The sequence below is a fragment of the Eriocheir sinensis genome, chromosome 7 (assembly GCF_024679095.1).
Source record: "Eriocheir sinensis breed Jianghai 21 chromosome 7, ASM2467909v1, whole genome shotgun sequence".
Lineage (NCBI taxonomy): Eukaryota > Metazoa > Arthropoda > Malacostraca > Decapoda > Varunidae > Eriocheir > Eriocheir sinensis.
In genome coordinates, this window is record NC_066515.1 from 17,217,569 (window position 1) to 17,240,018 (window position 22,450).

The 22,450-nt window shown below is 46.8% G+C and overlaps 2 protein-coding genes across 5 annotated transcripts in view; both read right to left on the minus strand.

Annotated features, from left to right (window-relative positions):
* Positions 1 to 13,314, minus strand: part of LOC126993601 (uncharacterized) — a 24,905-nt gene extending 11,591 nt beyond the window's left edge. Inside the window, exons 1-6 of the mRNA XM_050852765.1 lie at positions 13,248 to 13,314; positions 12,627 to 12,798; positions 11,741 to 11,854; positions 11,020 to 11,158; positions 10,320 to 10,546; positions 9,930 to 10,127 (exon numbers count right to left, since the gene is read on the minus strand). Coding sequence (XP_050708722.1) covers positions 9,930 to 10,127; positions 10,320 to 10,546; positions 11,020 to 11,158; positions 11,741 to 11,854; positions 12,627 to 12,773 — 825 coding nt within the window. The 5' untranslated portion in view covers positions 12,774 to 12,798; positions 13,248 to 13,314. The remainder of the gene's footprint in view (positions 1 to 9,929; positions 10,128 to 10,319; positions 10,547 to 11,019; positions 11,159 to 11,740; positions 11,855 to 12,626; positions 12,799 to 13,247) is intronic.
* Positions 13,315 to 14,320: 1,006 nt separating this feature from the next.
* LOC126993616 (ral GTPase-activating protein subunit alpha-2-like) overlaps positions 14,321 to 22,450 on the minus strand; it is a 47,827-nt gene continuing 39,697 nt past the window's right edge. For all 4 annotated transcript variants that reach the window (XM_050852795.1, XM_050852793.1, XM_050852801.1 and 1 more), the window contains one exon: positions 14,321 to 22,377. In XM_050852795.1, the coding sequence (XP_050708752.1) occupies positions 22,163 to 22,377 (215 nt within the window). In that variant the 3' untranslated portion in view covers positions 14,321 to 22,162. The remainder of the gene's footprint in view (positions 22,378 to 22,450) is intronic.

Below are 22,450 nucleotides of genomic sequence, written 5' to 3' on the forward strand. Positions count from 1 at the left end.
TCGTCAAGAGAGGAAATTAGTTCATTTTTTTCCCGCTCGCCTCTTCACGCGCTGCATTAAAGACACTCCTCGTCACTGAGAATAACGTTTGGTCCACGAAGCCTTGTTTCCTTGCGTGAAGGGGGTGTTACACTGGACCACTGATGGTGGGAGCTTATTCCATTCTCGCACTACAACGTTGGTGAAGAAAAATTTGGTGCAGTCTGAATTTACTTGTCTACATTTGAGTTTTATGCCATTGTTCCTCGTTCGCAAAGTGTCATCGATCAGAAACAATTTTGTTCTGTCTACATTCGTGAAACCATTAAGTATTTTAAAACATTCGATCAGTTTTCCTCGGAGGCGACGTTTCTCAAGAGAGAACATGTTAAGGGTGGAAAGCCTTTCTTCGTAGGATTTGTTGCGCAAGGAAGGGACCATTTTTGTTGCTCGACGCTGAACACCTTCTAGTTTAACAATGTCCTTTGCATGGTGGGGAGACCAAAACTGTACCGCATATTCCAAGTGGGGTCTGACTAAACTATTGTAGAGCGGAAGTATTACATCTTTATTCTTGAATAAAAAGTTTCTTTTAATGAAGCCCAACATTCTGTTCGCTTTATTTGCTGCATCGATGCATTGATGTGAGAATTTGAGGTTTGACGCGATTTTAATCCCCAGGTCCTTAACGCATTGAACGCTTGTGAGTTTAACGCCGCGTATTTCGTAATCGAACTTCTTATTTTTTGTTCCAACTTGAAGGACCTGGCACTTGTCTACGTTAAAGGGCATCTCCCATTTATCCGACCAAGCTGAAATTTTGTGCAAATCCTCTTGGAGGCTTTGCCTGTCTTCGTCAGTGAGACCCGAGTTACCAATCTTTGTGTCGTCTGCAAATTTACTAATGCGATTATTGAGTCCAACATCCACGTCGTTGATGTAAATAATGAAGAGCACTGGACCAAGAACCGAGCCCTGAGGGACGCCACTAGTGACTGGCGCCCACTCTGAGTTAAATCCGTCAATCACAACTCTTTGTTGTCTGTTGCTCAACCAATTCGCGATCCATTGGTTTACTTGACCGTCAATGCCTATTTGCTTTAATTTATAAAGTAATTTATGATGTGGGACTTTATCAAACTCTTTCTGGAAATCAAGATAGACTACGTCCACTGATTTGGTTACGTCATAAATTGAGAAGAGATCGTTATAAAAGGTCAGTAGGTTTGACAGGCAGGATCTTTTGTTACGGAAGCCATGTTGTGAATCCCCAATTAATGAGTGGCTTTCGAGGTAACTCACAATTTTGTCTCTAATTATGCTCTCGAGTAGCTTACCTACAATTGAAGTTAGACTAATGGGTCGGTAGTTACCTGGTATTTTTTTGTCTCCTTTCTTAAAAATCGGTGTCACGTTAGCCTTTTTCCAATCCGAAGGGACGATGCCTTGTCGCAAGGACATATTGAATACGGTAGTGAGGGAGGAGAGTATTTCGCTTTTTGTTTCTTTAAGCAGTATAGGATATACTTTGTCGGGTCCGGGACTTTTATTTGTTTTAAGTGAATGGAGAGCTTTAAAGACTTCATCGGTTGTTATTTCAAAATTAGGCAATGCATGCTCGAGATTTACAATAGTACTGGTGTTGGTGGTAGCGAGAGGAAGACTGTTAGTATTAAACACCGAGGAAAAGTAATTGTTTAAGAGGTTTGCAATGTGTTGGCTGTCAGTCACTAGTGCACCGTCGCTGTTTGTTAAAGGTCCAATACCACTTTTGATCGCCTTTCTGTTGTTTATGTAACTGAAGAAAGATTTCGGATTATTTTTACAGTTGGCTGCAATATTTTCTTCATATCTACGCTTTGCCTGACGCACTAATCTGTTTACTCGTCGCCTGGCATCATTATAATGTCTAATGTTTTCGGGCGTGCTTTGTTCTTTCTTTAACCTGTAAAACAATTTTCTCTCAGTGACTGATTGTTTAATTTCGCTATTAAACCACGGTGGGCTTTTATTAGTGTTAATTCGCTTCTCGCACAAGGGGACGAATGTGTTCTGCTGAGTGAGTAAGTGATTTTTAAAGCTTAGCCAGGCTTCCTCTACGTTGCCGTCATCTGATAGTTGTATTTCTGTTAGTTTTTGTCGGATTTCTACGAAGTTAGCTCTTTTGAAATTGGGCACCTTTACTTTATTTTCAGTCACTGATGATTGAGCTCTAATGTCGACGCGCACTAATTTATGATCGCAAGAACCGAGGTGTTCTCCTACCGTGACATTACTGACTAGGTTATCTTGGGTCGTTATAATAAGGTCGAGTATATTATTTTGTCGAGTTGGCTCAGAAACCATTTGGCTTAGATAATTTTCTTCTAGAAATTCGATCATTCTATGTGACTCGCCTTCTGTACCTGACAGTGTCGCCCAGTCGATATGGGGGAGGTTAAAGTCTCCTAATATCAGTGAGTCTTTGTTATTAAGTGACTGCCTTAAGACGTTGTACATTTCAAGGTCGTCATCGAGTGATTGCCCGGGAGGTCTGTAGGTGACAGATATATTTAAATCGACTTTTGCAATGTTTATTCGCACGCACAAATGTTCAACGTTACTGTTTCCCGGTGTTTTGTCAGTGGGTTGCAAATAGCTTTTGACATAAAGGGCGACGCCACCGCCTCTACGGTTTACACGATCTTTGTTGAAGAGTCTGTAGCCATCTATGCTGTATTCGGAACTTAAATCAATATTTGTGGTGTCGATGAAGGTTTCGGTTATAGCAATTATGTCAAAATTTTCTGTTAGAGCAAGACATCTCAGTTCATCAAATTTGTTTCTTAGGCTACGCGCATTGAAACTAAGGATTTTTAAGTTATCTAGAGGTTTGGTAATAGAGGTGGTGGTACTTGCGGAATCACGGTTACGGGTTTGTTGCGATGCACGGCGTCTATTTACACGGGCGGGGTGGAGGGACGTGGCTGTGACTCGTTTTTTGCTCGGATGACACGTACTGCGTCGTTGAGGAGCCTTCCGAATCTGGCTGCCCCGATGGGAGACAGGTGCAATCCGTCCCTGTGGAAGAGCTCACTTTGTCCATAGAAATTGTCCCATGCGTTGAAGAACTCCACGTCAAGCTCCCTACAAAGAGTCTGTAAGCGGTTGTTTAGGCTGAAGGCCTTACTGAAAAAGTCGCTCTCCGCCCAAGTCCGTGGTAGAACTCCTGAAATCAAAATGTTAGGGGATTTAGACTTATACTGCTGGATGAGCCTACGGTACTTCTCCAGGAGTTCCTCAGACCGGGTCGTGGTGACGTCGTTCGTACCTGTGTGAATAACAAACAGTGAATCATTAGTAGCCTGGGGTAGATCTCTTCAAGAGCAGCAGTTATATCGTCGATCCCAGCACCGGGATAGCAATAGTTCCGTCTTCGACGAGGAACTCTGCAGCAGAACTCAACGACCTGCTGGCGAATCATGGAATCACCCACCAAGAAGGTGTTCTCCTGCTCGTCCTCCTCCTCCAGAATGGCAAACCTGTTGAAGCAATGAACAGGAGAGAGAGAGAGAGAGAGAGAGAGAGAGAGAGAGAGAGAGAGAGAGAGAGAGAGAGAGAGAGAGAGAGAGAGAGAGAGAGAGAGAGAGAGAGAGAGAGAGAGAGAGAGAGAGAGAGAGAGAGAGAGAGAGAGAGAGAGAGAGAGAGAGAGAGAGAGAGAGAGAGAGAGAGAGAGAGAGAGAGAGAGAGAGAGAGAGAGAGAGAGAGAGAGAGAGAGAGAGAGAGAGAGAGAGAGAGAGAGACCTGACCTGACCTCTCGTGCGCATCGACCCACACCACCATCATGGCCTCCCTCACTCTCACTGAGGCCCCCCACCAGCATCAGCAAATTGCCTGGGCAGGACAGTCAGGCTATCCTGGGGCAAAATATTGCTGTGTGTGCAGCTACTCTGTCCGTGTGAAGCCCTCCACGGCCTGCAGCCAGCCAGACTGTCCAAACCTGGCCTGCGCAGACTGCTTCAATGATGGCCCTTTCTGCTGCTCCACGACTGAGGGACTGAGGCGAGCAGCCGGCATTCCTCACCCCGTCACCTACGCGGCCGCTGAAGACACACCGCCCAGCACGCCAGCAGCCCCCCAGCCCGACCCGCTCGCCCCACAACCACCAATTGAAACGGAGGACAGCGCCGTCAGGGAGGATCTTCTCTCCAACCCGCCTGAAGGCCTTGTTGACATCATTCTCCGACTAAGGAATGAGGTACACGGCCTTAAGTGCATTGTGGAGACATATCGGGCGCGGAGTGAAAGAACGAGGAAACAAAGAGAAGCCTTGGTTGAAACCATCAGCTCCATGGACTCCCTGGCACAAGTTGAACAGGAAACCCCCATCCCTCCCCCCACCACACAAGCCACAAGTGCCCTGCCAAGTAAAATTGACCATGACTGGCAGGAGGTGTGCTCCCACCACAGCTGGCGCGGCTGGTGGGAATCAGGGAAGCCCAGAGCACTCACGACCCCCCAGAAGACGCCGGGACAGCACCATCCCCTCGCTGTCGGCCGGACCAACCCACCCGGGCCACACAGACCCCCCCTGCCCTCTGTCAGCAACAGAACCCCCCCCCCTCTCCCAGCCGATCCACTCCTCCCCCCTCCCGTCCTCCCCGCCACCATCACCACTACAACCGGACGCAGAGACACACCACGGCGCACACACCATCACCCCAACCCCTCTGGACTCAGGCCTCACCACCCTTCTGTGGCAGGTGCCGTCAGCGCGGCCACACAGTTAATCACTGCACTGAGACCATCTGCGACTTCTGTGGCCGACGTGGGCACCTCGCTGACCAGTGTCGCAAGAGGCAGGCAGAGGCAAAGCGAAGTCTCAAGTGTGCGTATTGCCAGCGGCGAGGACACACCGATGACGAGTGTTACGCTCGAGCCGCCGACATCAGACAGGAACGACTGCTTCGAGCAATCCTGTCTGAACACCAGCCACCCATCACCCAGCCTGCTCCCTACCAGCAAGCGGTGCACGCCCCGCCCTACCCATCCTGGCCTCATCCCCCGCACACTCCCCTTCCGCTGATCCGATAAGGCGATACGGACACCAGCGGCCTCAAGATTCTGTCCGCCAACGTACGAGGCTTTAGGACCAACATCGGGGAGCTGACACACGCCTTCGTCCTCAGGCACCACATCGACATAGTGGTGACAGTGGAGACCTTCCTGGACGACACATGCGCCACCACCTGTGATAAGATCCCCGGGTACTCGCACTGGGCCAGACGAGACCGCCACACAGGACAGGGGGGAGGCATTGCTGTTTGCCACCGAAACGGCCTGCAGATGGACGCCCTCACCACAGACACTCCCCTGGAAATGGAGATGATGTTCCTCCGCGTCATTCTCGAGGACAGGAGCGCTCTGCTACTCTGTGCCATGTACCGGCCATAGTGGCAAGGCAGCGCCCCGCTCACCTACCTCACAGAGCACCTGGACGACCTTATGGCTGCCCACAGCTGTCAGTACGCGATGGTTGTGGGCGACCTAAATCAACACCTGGTGGCGAGGGCCTTCACCGAGCTCACAGCGGTGCATGGATTGCACAACCATGTTGAGTTCCCGACACATCAGCGTGGAGGCTCGCTGGACCCTGTGCTCACAGACCTGCCGAGAGACTGCGTGCTGTGCTGCCCACTATTATAGACCGTGTGGGCAGTTCCGACCACAATGCCATACTCACCACCATCAGCCTGGCCCCAGCGCGTGAAGAGGAACACCAGCGAGTCATCTGGCTGTGGGACCGCGCGGACTGGACGGCTGCAAGGCAGGCCCTGGCAGCGACTGCTTGGGGCACAGTCCTTAACGGTGACCCACAACATGATGTCTCCGCCCTCACCACTGTCCTCAATACCGTCCAGCAGCAACACGTCCCCCACCGCACCTACTCATCCAGCCCAAAAGACCAGCCTTGGTTCGGGTACAGGTGCCGTATTGCAGCCGAAAGGAAACACAAGGCTTGGACACGATATAAAAGACACCTCACGCAGGAAAATAAGGCCCAACACAGACGAGCCTGCAAAAATATGACGAGGACAGCAAAGTGGGCAAAAGAAAGGTGGGATGCCGACAGGAGGAGAAAGCTGTCCTCTAACCAAACCGACCCGAAACAGTGGTGGGGGCTGGTGAAGGAACAGCAAGGCCTTACCCCCCAGGAACGTATCCCGCCCCTGAGGAAACCCGACGGAGACCTGGCCATCACCAGCCGGGAAAAGGCTGACCTGCTGGCCTGTCACTTCAGTCAAAAGATGACAACCCAGGAGCCAGACAGGCAGCCGCCCACCCTCCCCCAACTCATCGCCTCAAGACTAGAGAATGTGCTAATCTCTGAGGACGCTGCCAGGAGACATCTGAGGGGCGTCAACACCAGGAAGGCGCCAGGCCCTGACAGCGTCAGTCCATACTTACTGCGGCGATGCTCCGATGAGCTCACCAGCCCCCTCGCCCAGATCTTCCGGCGATGCCTGCAGAGCGGGGTGTGGCCTGCACAGTGGAAGGAGGCCAGAGTCACACCCGTACACAAGAAAAATCCAGGTCCGAGCCAGGCAATTACAGGCCAATATCACTCCTCCCAATCATCAGCAAGATATTTGAGAGGATCATCGGGGAGCAATTGACATCCTTCCTCGAGGAAAACCACCTGCAGTCACCGAAGCAGTTTGGTTTTCGGAAGGCCGCTCTACCTCAGACCTCCTTCTCCTCTCAAAGTCCTGGCATGACGCCCTTGATGACGGCCACCCCTCTCTCGTGATTGCCCTGGATATAGCTGGCGCGTTCGACTCCGTTTGGCACCGCGGTCTGACGGCGAAGCTACAGCAACTAGGCATCACGGGGAACCTGCTGCGCCTGCTCTCAAACTACCTGTTAGGCAGGAACCTCCGCGTAGCAATCAACGGAAGCACCTCGACCAGCTTCCCGGTGGAGGCCTCCGTTCCACAGGGGTCCGTCCTTGGACCTATTCTGTGGAACATATACTTTAACGACCTCCTGCAAACCATCCCGGCAGCAAGCGCTTACGCCGACGACTGCACCCTCTCCAGAACATACAAGAGGGAGGAAGCCCAGGACGTGATAGAGTCCGTCAACAGACAGTTGGCAGACATAATGGCCTGGGGAAAGAGGTGGCAAGTCAGGTTTGCCCCTGACAAAACCCAGGCCATGGTAATATCACGTTCTCGGGAGGACGCGAGGCAACTCCACGGCAGACTGAGATTCGGGAATGACACCATCCCTCTGCAGTCCAGCGTCGACATCCTGGGCGTGGAGGTGGACTCCCAGCTGCGGTTTGACCGTCACCTTGAAAGGGTGGCGCACAAAGCCTCCCAGAAGGTGAACCTCCTGCGCCGCATGAAGAACCTCCTCGATGCTGAAGGCCTGAACACCCTCTATAAGGCACAAGTCCGTCCAGTGATGGAGTATGCACCGCTCACCTGGATGGCCAGCGCCCGCTGCCACCTCAACCTGCTAGACAAGGTGCAGAGGAGGGCTGAACGCCTCATCAACGGCACCCAGCACCACCGACCGAGCCAGTGGGAGACACAGCGACAACAACACCCACACGAAGGAAGGGCAAGACCAGCCACGAACCAGCTGAATAGCCTGGAGCACCGTCGCCGCGTCGCTGCCCTGACGGTGCTACACAAGGCACAAGTGGGCCTAGTGCCCCACCTGACGGACCTGAGGGCTACCTGGAGGAGGTCTGAGCGCAGCACGAGAACGGTGCTGAGCAACGCCTCCCTCCTGGAAGTGCCAATGGCCCGCTCCAGCACCCACCAACGTGCCTTCTCCATCGCAGCGGTGGTGTGGTGGAACAACCTCACTGCTGATGTGGATGTGACACAACTGTCCACTCAGCAGATGAAGGTTGCGTCCCACAGGTGGCTACTCCTACACCCACCGTAAACATGTATATAATTGTATAATATAATCGGCAGAAGCTTTTAAATAGCTCCCCAACGGTCGGGGGAACTTTAGCATAGACAAATAATACTGCCATGTACTAATGTACTGAACATGTTTAAATAAAAAAAAAGAGAGAGAGAGAGAGAGAGAGAGAGAGAGAGAGAGAGAGAGAGAGAGAGAGAGAGAGAGAGAGAGAGAGAGAGAGAGAGAGAGAGAGAGAGAGAGAGAGAGATTTACATAGATTTACATAGAAAATCAGGCCACACAGACCCCATGGTCCAGACTTGGTGGTCTGTCCTTAAACCTAAGTGATTTTACATTAATCAGAAGACTCCAAAACGTTGCATTTCTACTCTAGTTAATATTACGTTGAAGGAAGTGACGGTCGAGCTTGTTTTTAAAGGCGTCAATCGTGTTACACTGGACCACTGATGGTGGAAGCTTATTCCATTCTCGCACTACAACGTTGGTGAAGAAAAATTTGGTGCAGTCTGAATTTACTTGTCTACATCTGAGTTTTACGCCATTGTTCCTCGTGCGCAAAGTGTCATCGATCAGAAACAATGTTGATCTGTCTACATTCGTGAAACCATTAAGTATTTTAAAACATTCGATCAGTTTTCCTCGGAGGCGACGTTTCTCAAGAGAGAACATGTTAAGGGTAGAAAGCCTTTCTTCGTAGGATTTGTTGCGCAAGGAAGGGATCATTTTAGTTGCCCGACGCTGATCACCTTCTAATTTAGCTATATCCTTTGCATGGTGGGGAGACCAAAACTGTACCGCATATTCCAAGTGGGGTCTGACTAAACTGTTGTAGAGCGGGAGTATTACATCTTTATTCTTGAATAAAAAGTTTCTTTTAATGAAGCCCAACATTCTGTTCGCTTTATTTGCTGCATCGATGCATTGCTGTGAGAATTTGAGGTTTGACGCGATTTTGACCCCCAAGTCCTTGACGCATTGAACGCTTTTGAGTTTAACGCCGCGCATTTCGTAATCGAACTTCTTATTCCTCGTTCCAACTTGAAGGACCTGGCACTTGTCTACGTTAAAGGGCATCTCCCATCTATCCGACCAAGCTGAAATTTTGTGCAAATCCTCTTGGAGGCTTTGCCTGTCTTCGTCAGTGAGAACCGAGTTACCAATCTTTGTGTCGTCTGCAAATTTACTGATGCGGTTATTGAGTCCAACATCCACGTCGTTGATGTAAATAATGAAGAGCACTGGGCCAAGAACCGAGCCCTGAGGGACGCCACTAGCGACCGGCGCCCACTCTGAGTTAAATCCGTCAATCACTACTCTTTGTTGTCTGTTGCTCAACCAATTCGCGATCCATTGGTTTACTTGACCGTCAATACCTATTTGCTTTAATTTGTAAAGTAATTTATGATGCGGGACTTTATCAAACGCTTTCTGGAAATCAAGATAGACTACGTCCAGTGATTTGGTTACGTCAGAAACAGTGAAGAGGTCGTTATAAAAGGTTAATAGGTTTGATAGGGAGGATCTTTTGTTTCGGAAACCATGTTGTGAGTCCCCAATTAATGAGTGGCTTTCAAGGTAATTCACAATTTTGTCTCTAATTATGCTCTCAAGTAGCTTACCTACAACCGAAGTTAGACTAATGGGCCTGTAATTACCTGGTACTTTTTTGTCTCCTTTCTTAAAAATCGGTGTCACGTTAGCCTTTTTCCAATCTGAAGGGACGATGCCTTGTTGCAAGGACATATTGAATACGGTTGAGAGAGAGAGAGAGAGAGAGAGAGAGAGAGAGAGAGAGAGAGAGAGAGAGAGAGAGAGAGAGAAAGGAGGAGGAGGAGGAGGAGGAGGAGGAGGAAATGAAGGGAGGCTAATGGTGGTCCACTTAACACCTTGACTGTAATCCCACAATTGGAGACAAGAGATGTGGCAGCGTGGTACGGGAGGAGAGACCCCCGCAGAAACCCCCCAATCCGCCAGTTCCTCGTGGATTCACTATACTACTACTACTACTACTATAAATACCCTACCTGCATATCCTTCGTGGCGGTGGTGACAGAGGCGAGGGTGGCGCGGTGGGCGGCGACGCGCTCCTGCAGACGCTGGCAGGTCGCGCGCAGAGCCGAAGTATCCGCCTGGTGTTGCCTCACGCTCGCCGCCAGCTGCCCCCACGCACGCTCCAGCTGGGTCTCTCCATCCACCCGCGCCGCCGCCACCTCCTCCTCCAGCTGTTAGAGATGGAGAGACACAGAGATATAGATAGATAAAATACGCACACTCCTCTCTTCAGCATCCTTTCTAAACGCATTTCAGTTCCACACGACAGAAAAACAACAGATCAAACGTCACAATCGAAGTAGTACCAAGGAACTCAACCTTACGCCACCCATAATCATACTCGAACTCAACTCAAGCTTTACCTGCGTTGTGATCTGCGTCAGCGTGGTATGGAAGGCCGCCAGCTGCTCCTTCTCCGTTAGGTCGTGGTCCCGCTGGGACGCCTGCTGTACGAGGGACAGACGGCGCAGCTGGTGGAGTTGGGTCGCCGCCAGATGCTCCGTGCCCGCCGCCGCCGCCCCGCCCACCATCTCAGCCTCACGCCCTCTCAGGTACTGCGTCAACAAAGCCACGTGCTCCTCATGCAACTCTGTGGTGATGGAAATTAACGAGAAAGGTTAATAAAGAGGAGGAAAGTATGAAAACAAAGTGAAAGGATAAGATATACAGATACTGGAGAGGAAAGAGAAGAGATGACGAGGAGAGGATAGAAGAAAAGACGTGAAAGGGGACAGGAAATGAAGAATGAGGAAGGGGAAGGAAACAAAATAATGGAAGATTGATAAGGTGGAGGAAAGTAAGCAAACGAGGTGGAAGGATAAGACTGAGATGAATGGAAAAGAGGGAATAGGAGGAAAGAGAAGGAAGTGAAAGCTGAAAGGAAACGGAGGAGGAGGAGGAGGAAAAGAAGGAGAAAAATTAGTAAACGAAGTGAAAGGACAAGATAAGATTACGCTGGTGAGAAAAAGAGGAAATATGTTAAACACGATATAAACACAGACCAGAACCACAATACAGACAACCATAATAACCACATCTGAACATCCACCCGTCCCGCCTCACCTGTCAGTTTGTGCACGGCGGCCAGGTGGTTGTGGGCGGCCTGAGCGCGCTGGTGGTGAGCCTGAGCGACCTGGCACCTGAGCAACTCAATGAGGCGACTCTGGCGTGTTGTTCCCTCGGCCACGCGCTCTCTTAGCTCCTGTAGGGGGACGAGGACGACGACGAGGAGGAGGAGGAGAAGGATTAGGAGAAAGGGGAGAAATGATGCAAAAGGAGTAAGGTGAATGAGAAATATGAAGGAAGAAAAAAGAAGAAAGATAAATGGCCAGGATGAAAAGGAGGAGGAGAAGGAGAAGGGGGAGAAATGAAGAAAAAGGAGGAGGTGAATGAGAAATATGAGGGAAGAAAAAAGAATAAAGATAAATAGCCAGGATGAAGAGGAGGAGGAGAAGGAAAAGAACCAGTACAAGAAAATGTAGAGAAAAAGATAAAAAGAATGAATAAAAATGAAAGAAAAAGAAAGAAAACAGGACATTAGAGATGAAAGGAAAACGAATAAAATAAAGAATAGCACACACACACACACACACACACACACACACACACACACACACACACACACATTACAAACTCAATCTAAAAAAAGGGATACTAAAAAAATCAACAAAACCAACCGACCACGCCTTGAAAAACGGGTCAAAAAAAGACAAATCACTCACATTATCACTGACGAAGACGAATAACACGTTTAATTAAGTCAGCACAACTCAGCATCACTCACCTGGAGCTGGGTGCTGAGTGTGGAGGTCTTCGCTTCTCTCAGCACCTCCCGCCATTTGGTCATGAGTCGGGCCTCGTTCACCTCGCCCTTCTTCCCTTCGTCTGCTAACTTGAGCTGTGGAGGCGACGGGAGGTTGTGTGTTAGGGAGGGAAGGATGGGCCGTGGGAGGACAGAAGGAGGAGAGGCAGTGGTGGATACAGGAAGGAGAGGAGGGAATGATGGAAAGAGGGAGAAGAGATAATGAAGAGAGGGAAGGAGAGAAGAAGGAAGAAAGTAGGGAATGACGGGTACATGAAGGAGAAGACACATGGAAGGATGGAAAGAGGTGGGAGAAGGTGAGAATGAAGGGAGGGAGGGAGGGAGGAAGGAAGGAAGGAAGGAATAGTGGATACAGGAAGGAGAGGGATCATGGAAGGAAGGAAAGATGGAAAGAAGGGGAGAAGGATAGTATTAGGGGAGGGAAGGAGAGAGGAAGAGGGAAATAGTGAAGGAAACAACGAAAATGGAACGACAGAATGAAAAAAGACAAAGGAGAAGGAATAACTACTACTACTACAATAACAAATAATGATAACAAAAAGAAGAAATATAGAGCGAAAGAAAAAGAGGGATAAGGATGTGGAGAAAAAGGAAAAAACAAGGAAAAAAACAAGTGGAAAAAAGAAATACAACAAAACAAAACATTAGAGAAGGAAAACAAGGCTATCACTACCTTATCAAAAAGAAAAAGAAGGATCAGGAAAAGATAAAAGGATGCAACGAAAAAAAAATAATAAACGGAAAACATTGGAAGTGAACAAAATAAAAAAATAAAAAAACAAAACATTAGAGAAGGAAAACAAGACTATCACTACCTTATCAAACACACAGGGTGCCAAAGAGTCACCTTGAGGAACCCCGCGAGCAGCTCTTCTTTCCTCCGCGCGCTCTCCGCCTCCTGCGCCGCCCGCCGATCCAAGTACTGCTGCCGCTGCTCTACCGTCATGCGTGCCAGCTTGTCCCCCTTCCCCTTTCCCTTCTTCTTCGGCGCCATCACGACTGCCTGCCCTTGCCTGCCCCTGACACACACACACACACACACACACACACACACGGAGTAGGACCCTCAGTTAGTCTTCTGTCCTGGATATGAGGTTGTCAATGGAATAATTTTGATGTAAGCACCGATTAGAAAAAGTTGGTATAGTGTTGAATGAAGGTATTTGTGACAGCCTATCGTACTGTTATTTGGGTGAGGGTCAAGGGAACGGAGATGAGCACAGCCGCCACGCTCAGTTATAGCGTAATGCTCCAAACATGTATCATATAATCGATTATATTATCACAACACATTGGGATTGGTACATGATGAAAACGTGAAATTAATCAAGTACCAAGGAATTTCAAACCAGTATCTCATAACGAACACTTCAAATTAATTACTATACGATATGAGTTCCTTACTACACTTGATATGGATGACGTACAGCACTATATGAATTACTTAAGTCCCTGAAGGAAGGCTCACTTAACACTATCTCCAGGACAGCCGCGTCAGCCTCCCCCAAGACAGCTCCTCCGTGACTGCCCTTGGCCCGTCATGAGCACCGCGGCGTCCCTAGCAACGGCCGGTTACTACGCATGACGTCACTATAATAACACCGGGAGGATTACTCTCTGGGGGGGATTTTTTTTCGGTGGGTATATTTTTTTCGAAAGGGGGGGGTACAACTTAGGTTTCCATTTTTTTTTTTAGGGGGAAATTTTAGGGGGATGGGACAACTTCGTGTTTTGGGGGGTACAATTTCGTTTATGGGGTGACAGTTTCGTTTTTTAAGGGGTGACAATTTCATTTCTTTGGGGAGGCCAATTTCGTTTTTTATGGGGAGGCCAATTTCGTTTATTGGGATGGGCAGTTTCGTTTTTTTTGGGGGGGCCAATTTCCTTTTTAGGGTAGGACAATTTCTTTTTTATGGGAGGTACAATTTCGTTTTTTAGGGGGTACCAATTTCGTTTTTTAGGGGGTACCAATTTCGTTTTTTAGGGGATACCAATTTCGTTTTTAGGGGACAATTTCGTTTTTAGGGGGACAATTTCATGTTTTAGCAATTTTTTTTAGGGGGACAATTTCATGTTTTAGGGGACAATTTCGTTTTGTTTTTAGGGGGGACAATTTCATGTTTTAGGGGACAATTTAGTTTTTTAGGGGGGGACAATTTCGTTTTTTAGGGGGGGGCAATTTCGTTTTTTAGGGGGGGACAATTTCGTTTTTTAGGGGGGGGACAATTTCGTTTTTTAGGGGGGGCAATTTCGTTTTTTAGGGGGGGACAATTTCGTTTTTTAGGGGGGGACAATTTCGTTTTTTAGGGGGGGACAATTTCGTTTTTTAGGGGGGGACAATTTCGTTTTTTAGAGGGGGACAATTTCGTTTTCTAGGGGGTGACAATTTCGTTTTTTAGGGGGGGACAATTTTCGTTTTTTAGGGGGGACAATTTCGTTTTGGGGGGGACAATTCCGTTTGGGGGTACAATTTCGTTTTCTGAGGGGATCCTTCCTTCTTGTTTTCACCCGTCAGTCAGCAAAGATATAATGAACAGCGTCTGAGAACTATACTTTTATTCTTATATACATAATACATAATAACTATTTAGATGTACAGAGAAGTTCTATATATACAACATGTACAGGGCAGCAAAGGAAATATGGAATGGTTTTCGTTTTATGCGAATTACGGCGCGGGTCAGCCAGTGGGTCGGCATTTTCTGAGGACAGTGCGGGGCGGGGTGGGGCGGGGAACGCGGGGCCCACCACACGAACTTTCACAACACTGCGGCGCCCCTTGTGGTCACGCCCCTCACAACACAGACACACGAGGTCATCACGGGTCACAGGTCACGGTGACTAACTTTGTAAAGGCGGATGACGTGATGATGCCGATGATGATAATAATAATAATAATAATAATAATAATAATAATAATAATAATAATAATAATAATAATAATAATAATAATAATAATAATAATAATAATAATAAGAAAGGGAATACCATCATTAATCCTGTGTCTGATTTAGCACCTCACATTGATCAAACTTCTCTTCCATCTTCAATGAGCTATTTTTTTAACTCTTTTCTTTCTTATCAGTAAACCAATACAATCTTGGTCTATACACACTTCCCTATATAAGAACATACAAAAGACACCTCTGTGAATAATACAATCTCAGTTACTTTACCCTTAGCTTTACCAGTAGGCTTTGGGTTAGAAAGTGATTGTGGCCTTCCCAGCATGTGGGCTACCTTATATAAATTTGGGGTGTTTTCATCAGTGCCCTGTAATGGTCTAGATTGCAGCAAGGCAGAGATGGGAAGGATGAGTTGTGGGAAGAGAGATAAGAGGAAGAGGGAATGATGGATAGAGGGAGGAGGAGAGAGATGATCAAAGATAATGAACAGATGGAGGAGAGGAAGGAGAAGGAAGAAGAAATAATGGACAGAAGTTGGAGAAAGGGATAATGGATGGATACAGGGAAAAGAAATGATGGATAGGAGGAGGAACTTTTGGTCAAGCAGAGAACACTTATAGCCACTCCCCAAACCTCTCTTGATGAGTGACTATAGCCATCACCTGAAGCCAACAAGATAAAAAGGTGAATCAGAATAGCAACAGGGATCACTGGAGGCTCCTGCCATAGCCACCCTTGTTCAGGCAAGTTCCATAAGAGTGGCAATACAAAACACTATATTACTCTTATCATACGACCCTCACACACCTCTCCAGCATGCAGCATGAACCACAGGAAAATGCTTGGCCTGTGGAAAAGAACCAGATACTGACGGTGGATTAAACAAAACTACAACAGATGTAGCAATTGTCTGCCTCTCTCCTTAAGCCATGGATGGGAGCTGAGAGGCTCCTGAAGGGGACTCAATAGTAAGGTGATTAAGTCCTTCTATTGACCCTTAGACTTGATATTCAATGATCGCTCAGTGGCTGAGGATTAGAAAGCAGAGATGACGTACGTTTGGTTGCGATCATGAAAAATGCAACAAAGGGGTATTTACCTCTCTTAATGTGACTCCTCACGAATAGCAGTGATCAAGAACGAAGATGTTGGACTACCGAAACCTTGCTCATGTGTTTGAACAGCCTTGTACCACCGGCAATAATAATAATGATAATGATAATAATAATAATAATAATAATAATAATAATAATAATAATAAATAATAATGATAATAGCAGTAACAATAATGATGATATTAATTAACTACAACAACAGTCCAGATGATCACGACCCTTGCACAGTCTTCACCGTCACCGTTTGAATCTAGAGAACAAAATTTTAGCGATAACTGAGGGACTAAACTTAACTCATCAGCCAATTCACCTCAAGTAACAATCAACACCCTTCTTTTAAATTATATAAGTTAAATTAAATGAGTATATCAATCTGCTTTAACCTAAACTCTCCTAATCGTCATTGTGTTAAAAGTCTGACCAGCGTAAGAATAAAACACCCGGGTTGGTTAATGTGTGATAACTTGGTGTAGTGTGGGACATATTTCTGCTGGGCTGCACACGATACAAATGGCAGTAAAGAACAGATCGTTAGTGTCCCATGGAAGGCCACAGCGGCCACCGGTTCAGCACATAACATACACGTAGTATCAGTATAGTACAAATGTCTAACAACACTAATAAGAATAAAATAGATATATATGTATAGTATATGTATATGTACTACTGGGAGCGTGAAATACAATGTAGAATGAAAAACATAAGTACGCATCACTGTTCCCCTCAGCATGGTGAAGACTCAGGCGTGGAGCAATGCAGCGCTGAGCCGAGGGGTGGAAACACTCGTCTCTTCCCTTCCATGAGCAGTTACATGTGTTACTGAGAACAAGAGTTGCTCCTCAAAGTCCACTTCGCCCTGAGTTGTGACGGGACCATGAACCTCGGTGGAGACACATACGGGAGAAACCGAAACGTAAATAATAGGGGAAACTAACGGACTAGCAGCAGCAGCTCTAGCCATGCAGCGCCCGAGGAAGGAATAGTATCACAGAATATTGAGGATGTGCAAAAGACCTCCGTCCTCCTACGTCCAAAGGTGGAGCTAGCAAGACATGGCAGTAAGGTGAGGCAATGCAGGTCATGGGAAAACTCCTTAACAGACTACAGGCCTAAAACAAACTCACGACACAACTAATGCACAGTCACCTGGCAAATTGAGGGCAAATTCATTCTTCTTCCCTTTTGCTGTACAACCATAAAACATGGCAACTCACAAAAAAAGGATCTGTGTATAAACCTGCACTTTAAATTCATAACAGTCTGCATAGAAGGTAATGTGCCATCCTAGACTATTGCAGGACTGGATATCTCCACAGGGAAGGAACACTGATTGAAATCCTTCCTATGATTACTCAAGGGAGAGCTAGGATGGGGCGTGTGTGTGTGTGCGTGGGTGCGTGGGAGTAGGTGGGGGGCACGTGATATAAATTTACTGTCTGCAGGTGTGTCTGTGAGTCTACCCTTTTTGTACAGCTCGTAGTGTAGTGACAAGTGACATGGGTATTAAAGAAAATGGTTCGACAACTCTCCAGTGTAACCAGACACCAAGCTTGGGTCTCTATGCTTATGAGGCTGCCAAGGAGACACATCATCCTAGGTTCTGACAAAGCATTCATACCGCCTCACTGCCAACATTTCCTCCAGCCAACGCTTCCTCTGGCCTCCCCTGAAGCACTCCCCCTTACTCTCAGATCAGTGGTAACATCGAAATGACACACAAGAAAAGTAAAATATTCTGTGGGTATAATAACAAGTGGATAGATGTAGTACTTAGCCTTGATGTGACAAGTAAAACAGTACCTCTCAGCGTGTACTTCTTATCTGGCCTGTGAAGTCAAGATAACGAAAATGCTGTACACAAACCACTGTCTGATCCCTTCATAGAGATCTGTGGTGGAGTTAAAGCTGTTCTTGTGTGTGGTGGTGAGTGCGTGACGCTGAGAGGTTAGTTTGCCGCAGCAACAGTCACGTGCTGCGGCGAATTGCGACAATTGTGAATAATTATAGTTTTTACTTTAAATAATATTAAAGCTACAACATTTTAACTTATATTCCTTAAGGTAAAGGTTTTAATCGTCCCCATAAAAGTGCTTAAAAATAATCACTGTTAATTCCATACCGTTAAGTAAAATAAATACTTAAAACGTAACTTAAAATACTGAGAACACATGCACCTTCAACCTCATCTAGTGGATATTAATAATTTCTGCAATCTAAGTACAGCTATAAACTTATTACAATAGTACTATCAAATCAGGTAACTCAATTAACCTATAACAAAACGGCGACCAAGACGCACCGAGACACACGGCAGGAATATGTACTGTTGCTGCCTTACAGAACAACCTTGACGCTCCGCCCTGGACCACTGCTCACTCTGCCCCAGACACACCTCAGGCTCACTAAAGGCTATGCTTGTGCCTTTCATCTGCCAGTTGCATCAGGGAAACATTTCATACATTCACTTCTCCATCGCTAAGTGTGGGTCTGTCAGTGTGGGCCGACAGACCATCCACACATCCCTTCACACCATCTTTGAGTCACATCTTGCTCCCTGGTTATGATGCAAATATTCTATACATTCAGCATCTCTATCGTTAAATGATGGTCTCTCTATGTGGGCGAACAGACCATCCACACGTCCCTTTACGACATCTTTGAATCACATCTTGCTGCCAGGTTATGAGGGAAACATCTTACACATCCACCATCTCTGTTATTAAATGACCAACCACACATCCCTTCACAACATCTATGAATCACATCTTGCTGCCAGGTTGGAAAGTTTTGTTTAGTCGGAACAACATCTGTGGTCATTTGCCAGAGAGAGACAGAAAGGGAAGGAATTATAGGGGAAGGGAACAGATCCCAGGAGACGGGACACAACCCCCGATTGATACCTGGTACCCATTCACTGCTGGGTGGACAGGGGCGTAGGGTATCGGAAAAGCCGCCCAAATTTTTCCACTCCGCCCGGGAATCGAACCCGGGCTCTCTCGGTTGTGAGCCGAGTGTGCTAACCACTTTGCTGCCAGGTTATGAATCAGTGCTGGCCAGGAGGCAGTGAGGTACAGCTTGCCTCAGTCTATTTGCTTAGTGACTGACAAACCCAATAAAGTGATGCAGCTTCATACGTTCACACAATATGAACTTTGCAGGAGTTTCAACCTTGTTCCCCACCTCTGTTTCATGCAGCAAGTGTTCCCATTATGTTCCTTTAGAGTTAGATATAAAGGAGTAGGAGCCTGTAGCAGTTTCCATCTTGCTCTTGACCTCTGTTACAAACTCAGCCAAAGAGTTTCATGCAGCAAGTGTTCCCATCAACATGTTCCCTCAGAGCCGGACATGAAAGAGTTCAGAGCCAGCAGCAGAGTCTTGTCTAGCAACTCATTCTCTTCAACCAAGTAAGGAAATATTCACTTTCAAAATCAAACTTAGAGATAGCTTACATAAGTTTGACATACGTACTGCATCATCATAACATACTTTGAGAAACTAAATCTGGAGTAACTATCAACACTTAATCATAATTCAAATATTAAATAAACAGAACAATCCACAACATTGTTAGTCAGTGCACAACGCGGATGGTCGGATACGTAGAGAGTGAACAAAAATTATTAAAACTGGATGTACGGATCACAGAGCCTGCAGCGGCCATTCCTGGAGACTGTCCCTTTGTAGTGCTGCGTGCAGCTGTCAGAGAGATGGTTCAAAGCAAGCCTCATTACTGTAGCATACAGTCCCTGTATAGCTGGCATTTCCTTAACCCTCAATAATCCTCTTATGAGCTTTGTCCTCTTTTTACTCCCTTGACTAATATACAAATGTCTAATAGTCTGGCATTTCAGATACAGCCAAGAGACTAAAACATAAACGGTGGAGTCATTTTCATGGAGCCAGTGAATTGATGAAGCACTAGAGCCTGCTTGAAGAGCCTCAATCATAAGGAGATGGATCGTAAATACACTACAGTAGTTCTTGAAGCAGCGAGTCTTTGGTGTGACTGAACTGTGTTGACAAACTTGACTGGGCATTGCTGAAGCGTTACTGTTACTGTGGACATATGGACACACAAAACAGGCAGATGTGATTACCATACGTGGTCTGACTGAGATGGCTGGGAAACGTGATTACTGGCGGTGAAGTGATAAGACGTGCCCTAATGAGAAGTGGCGGCGGGTTAAAATTGTGCTTTTAGTGAGTGCTCTCACCTCAAACTTTGTGCTATAAGGTCCGTGAGCCTCGAGAGAATGTACAGAAGACGAGAATCCTCAGAAAGTATCAAAGAAGAGAAGCACGTGCATGGATTATACAGTTCATTCTGAAGCAATGTAAGACTTAGATGATAATGATAATAAAAAAGAATAGTTTATACAGATACAGGCATGAAAGGCTTACATGGTCACACGAGAACCAGAGAACCGATCACCACCTTCTTATACCTCTCGATAGTACAGAAAACAGTGCAAAATACAAGCTACACAGATGATCAAGTCTTGGCAAAACACCTAACGGTATGTCCTGTGTTAAGAGCTACAAGAGAACCCAAGTCTCTCATGCAACTTAGAGAATCGACACGACTCCCTCACATGGAGAAAGTAAGGCATCCTATTGACATGTGGCTCCTTCAGCATGCCAGATGGAGCTCCACAGTGAGTAGAGACAGAATGTGCTGCTTGACACTATAATAAACACTCGGAGATCTCTTAGGAAATATGACTCTCCAAGTTCCTCAGCAGACCTTTGTGCCTGCCTCTCTCTCTTACTTTTGTTTAGTCTCCAGGGCATTTGTGTTCTTCCTTACTTGTTTCATGCACAGAATACATGAATTACTATGTTATGGAAGCATGTACAGGATTATATATAAGCAAGTTTGCATGGAGAGCTCATACTGAGAGATTAATGTTTTGTCAAGATCATGCTATCGGAGTAAAGCAGTAATTTTAGATAGTATGTACATATGTATATACGCAAAACTCTACTCATCCTCATAAAGAAGTATAAAGGCAATAGAAACTGACTGGTGTGGATGCACCTTGCAGACTCCATCAATGTTGCATAGAGTAACACTACCCAGCCCAGACAGTTGCATGCTTGTCCCTGCCCCAAGGAGAGAAGTGGGACTACCTCAAGTTATCAATGTGGAGACTCTGAGTTAAAGTCTAGCTTCGTGGCTTTGTGAAGAGCAGCATGTTAGTGTATAGTGTGCAGCAACGTGTCCAGCAGACTTGTGGTGCTTCATGCTGAGGCTCAGGGGAACAAGGGCCATAGTCTTCAACATTTCGCCGTCTAGGCACACACACATGACAAGGCTTTCGTAGGAGTTGTGAGCATTGCCATGGGTAGTTTTATGACCTAGCGAGTGTGGTGTCTGCATCATGAATATGAAAAACACTCCTGAGAACCTGATCAATCTACTTTTCAGCCTGTGGTAATAGATGATGTGAGAGGCAGAAGCATATGATAATACAACCTAAGCCTCTCAAGCTGCTTCACGCTACAGCTCATCTGAACCACATAAGCTTTAGTTTGTTTCTTAGACAGCGAGACGTGTGATGCATATCCGTGACAGCGATAATGGTCACACGAGTAAATCAAACTGAGCCCTGGGTACATTAGGATATAAACTATTGCGTTGACCTGGCAGTAAGAATGAGCTCCACCCTATGCTCTCCTTTGGTCTTGAAACCCACTTGTGACACTTCCGACACTCATCCGTCAAATACTCTGCAGCACACTGAAGGTCCTGGGCAAGGGAGGACTGTTGCTGCACTGAACTCCGAGGGCCACTTTCACAGTTCTACACGATGGGTTAGTAATCTCCCAAACCAATACCAAGGCCTTCGAAACTTCCTTGTATATATTATCTAGCACTTATATTTAACCCGGTAGGAGCGGGGATCATGTTTCTTAATGGTCCCTCTAAGTGAGAAAAATGAGAAAAAATCATCCCTCACACAAACCATTTCATAATACATATCAAAGCATTTGTAATCAGATTATGTATCATCTATTTTTGGGGGTTTATATCATGGCACAAATTTGGCCCATCGCTGCTACACGGGAAAGTCACAAATTTGGCCCGTCGCTGCTACCGGGTTAAGTTAAGAAATTTGAGGAACAGCTATACAGGATATCTCTTGTGTGTATCTGGCATTACATCGAAAACCTTATGGATTGTATACTTTGGTTCAGGCGGTTACGAAAACACTGTGTTGGAATTAGCTCTGAGTCAGTGTATCATGACTCCCCTCCTCCCTCTCTCCTCCCCATCCCCCCCACGACAGCACCAGCCTAGTAAGTGTTTACCGTTGCGTGGAGTGATGACTACAACTACCACACACGCTCCATGCACACTGTTACTTGTTCCGCTGGGCAGCATGCTGGGTACCGTCCTTGGGCCTCCGGGGGGGTGGCATGGGGCTCTCTGGGGGCGTGGTAGCAGCTGCGGCAACACCAGTGGAGGCCACGGCGGAGGAGGCCTTGCGTGGGTTCTTGAAGGAGAGTTTCTTGTTCCCTCGTGGAGAAGAACCGGTGTCCTCATTACTGTTCATGTGGTCCATTAACAACACACCTTTAGGGAGGAAGAGTCAGGAGCCTTGTCTTAGTAAATGCACGATGGGTGAAGTGGTAGGTCAGGCAAATGA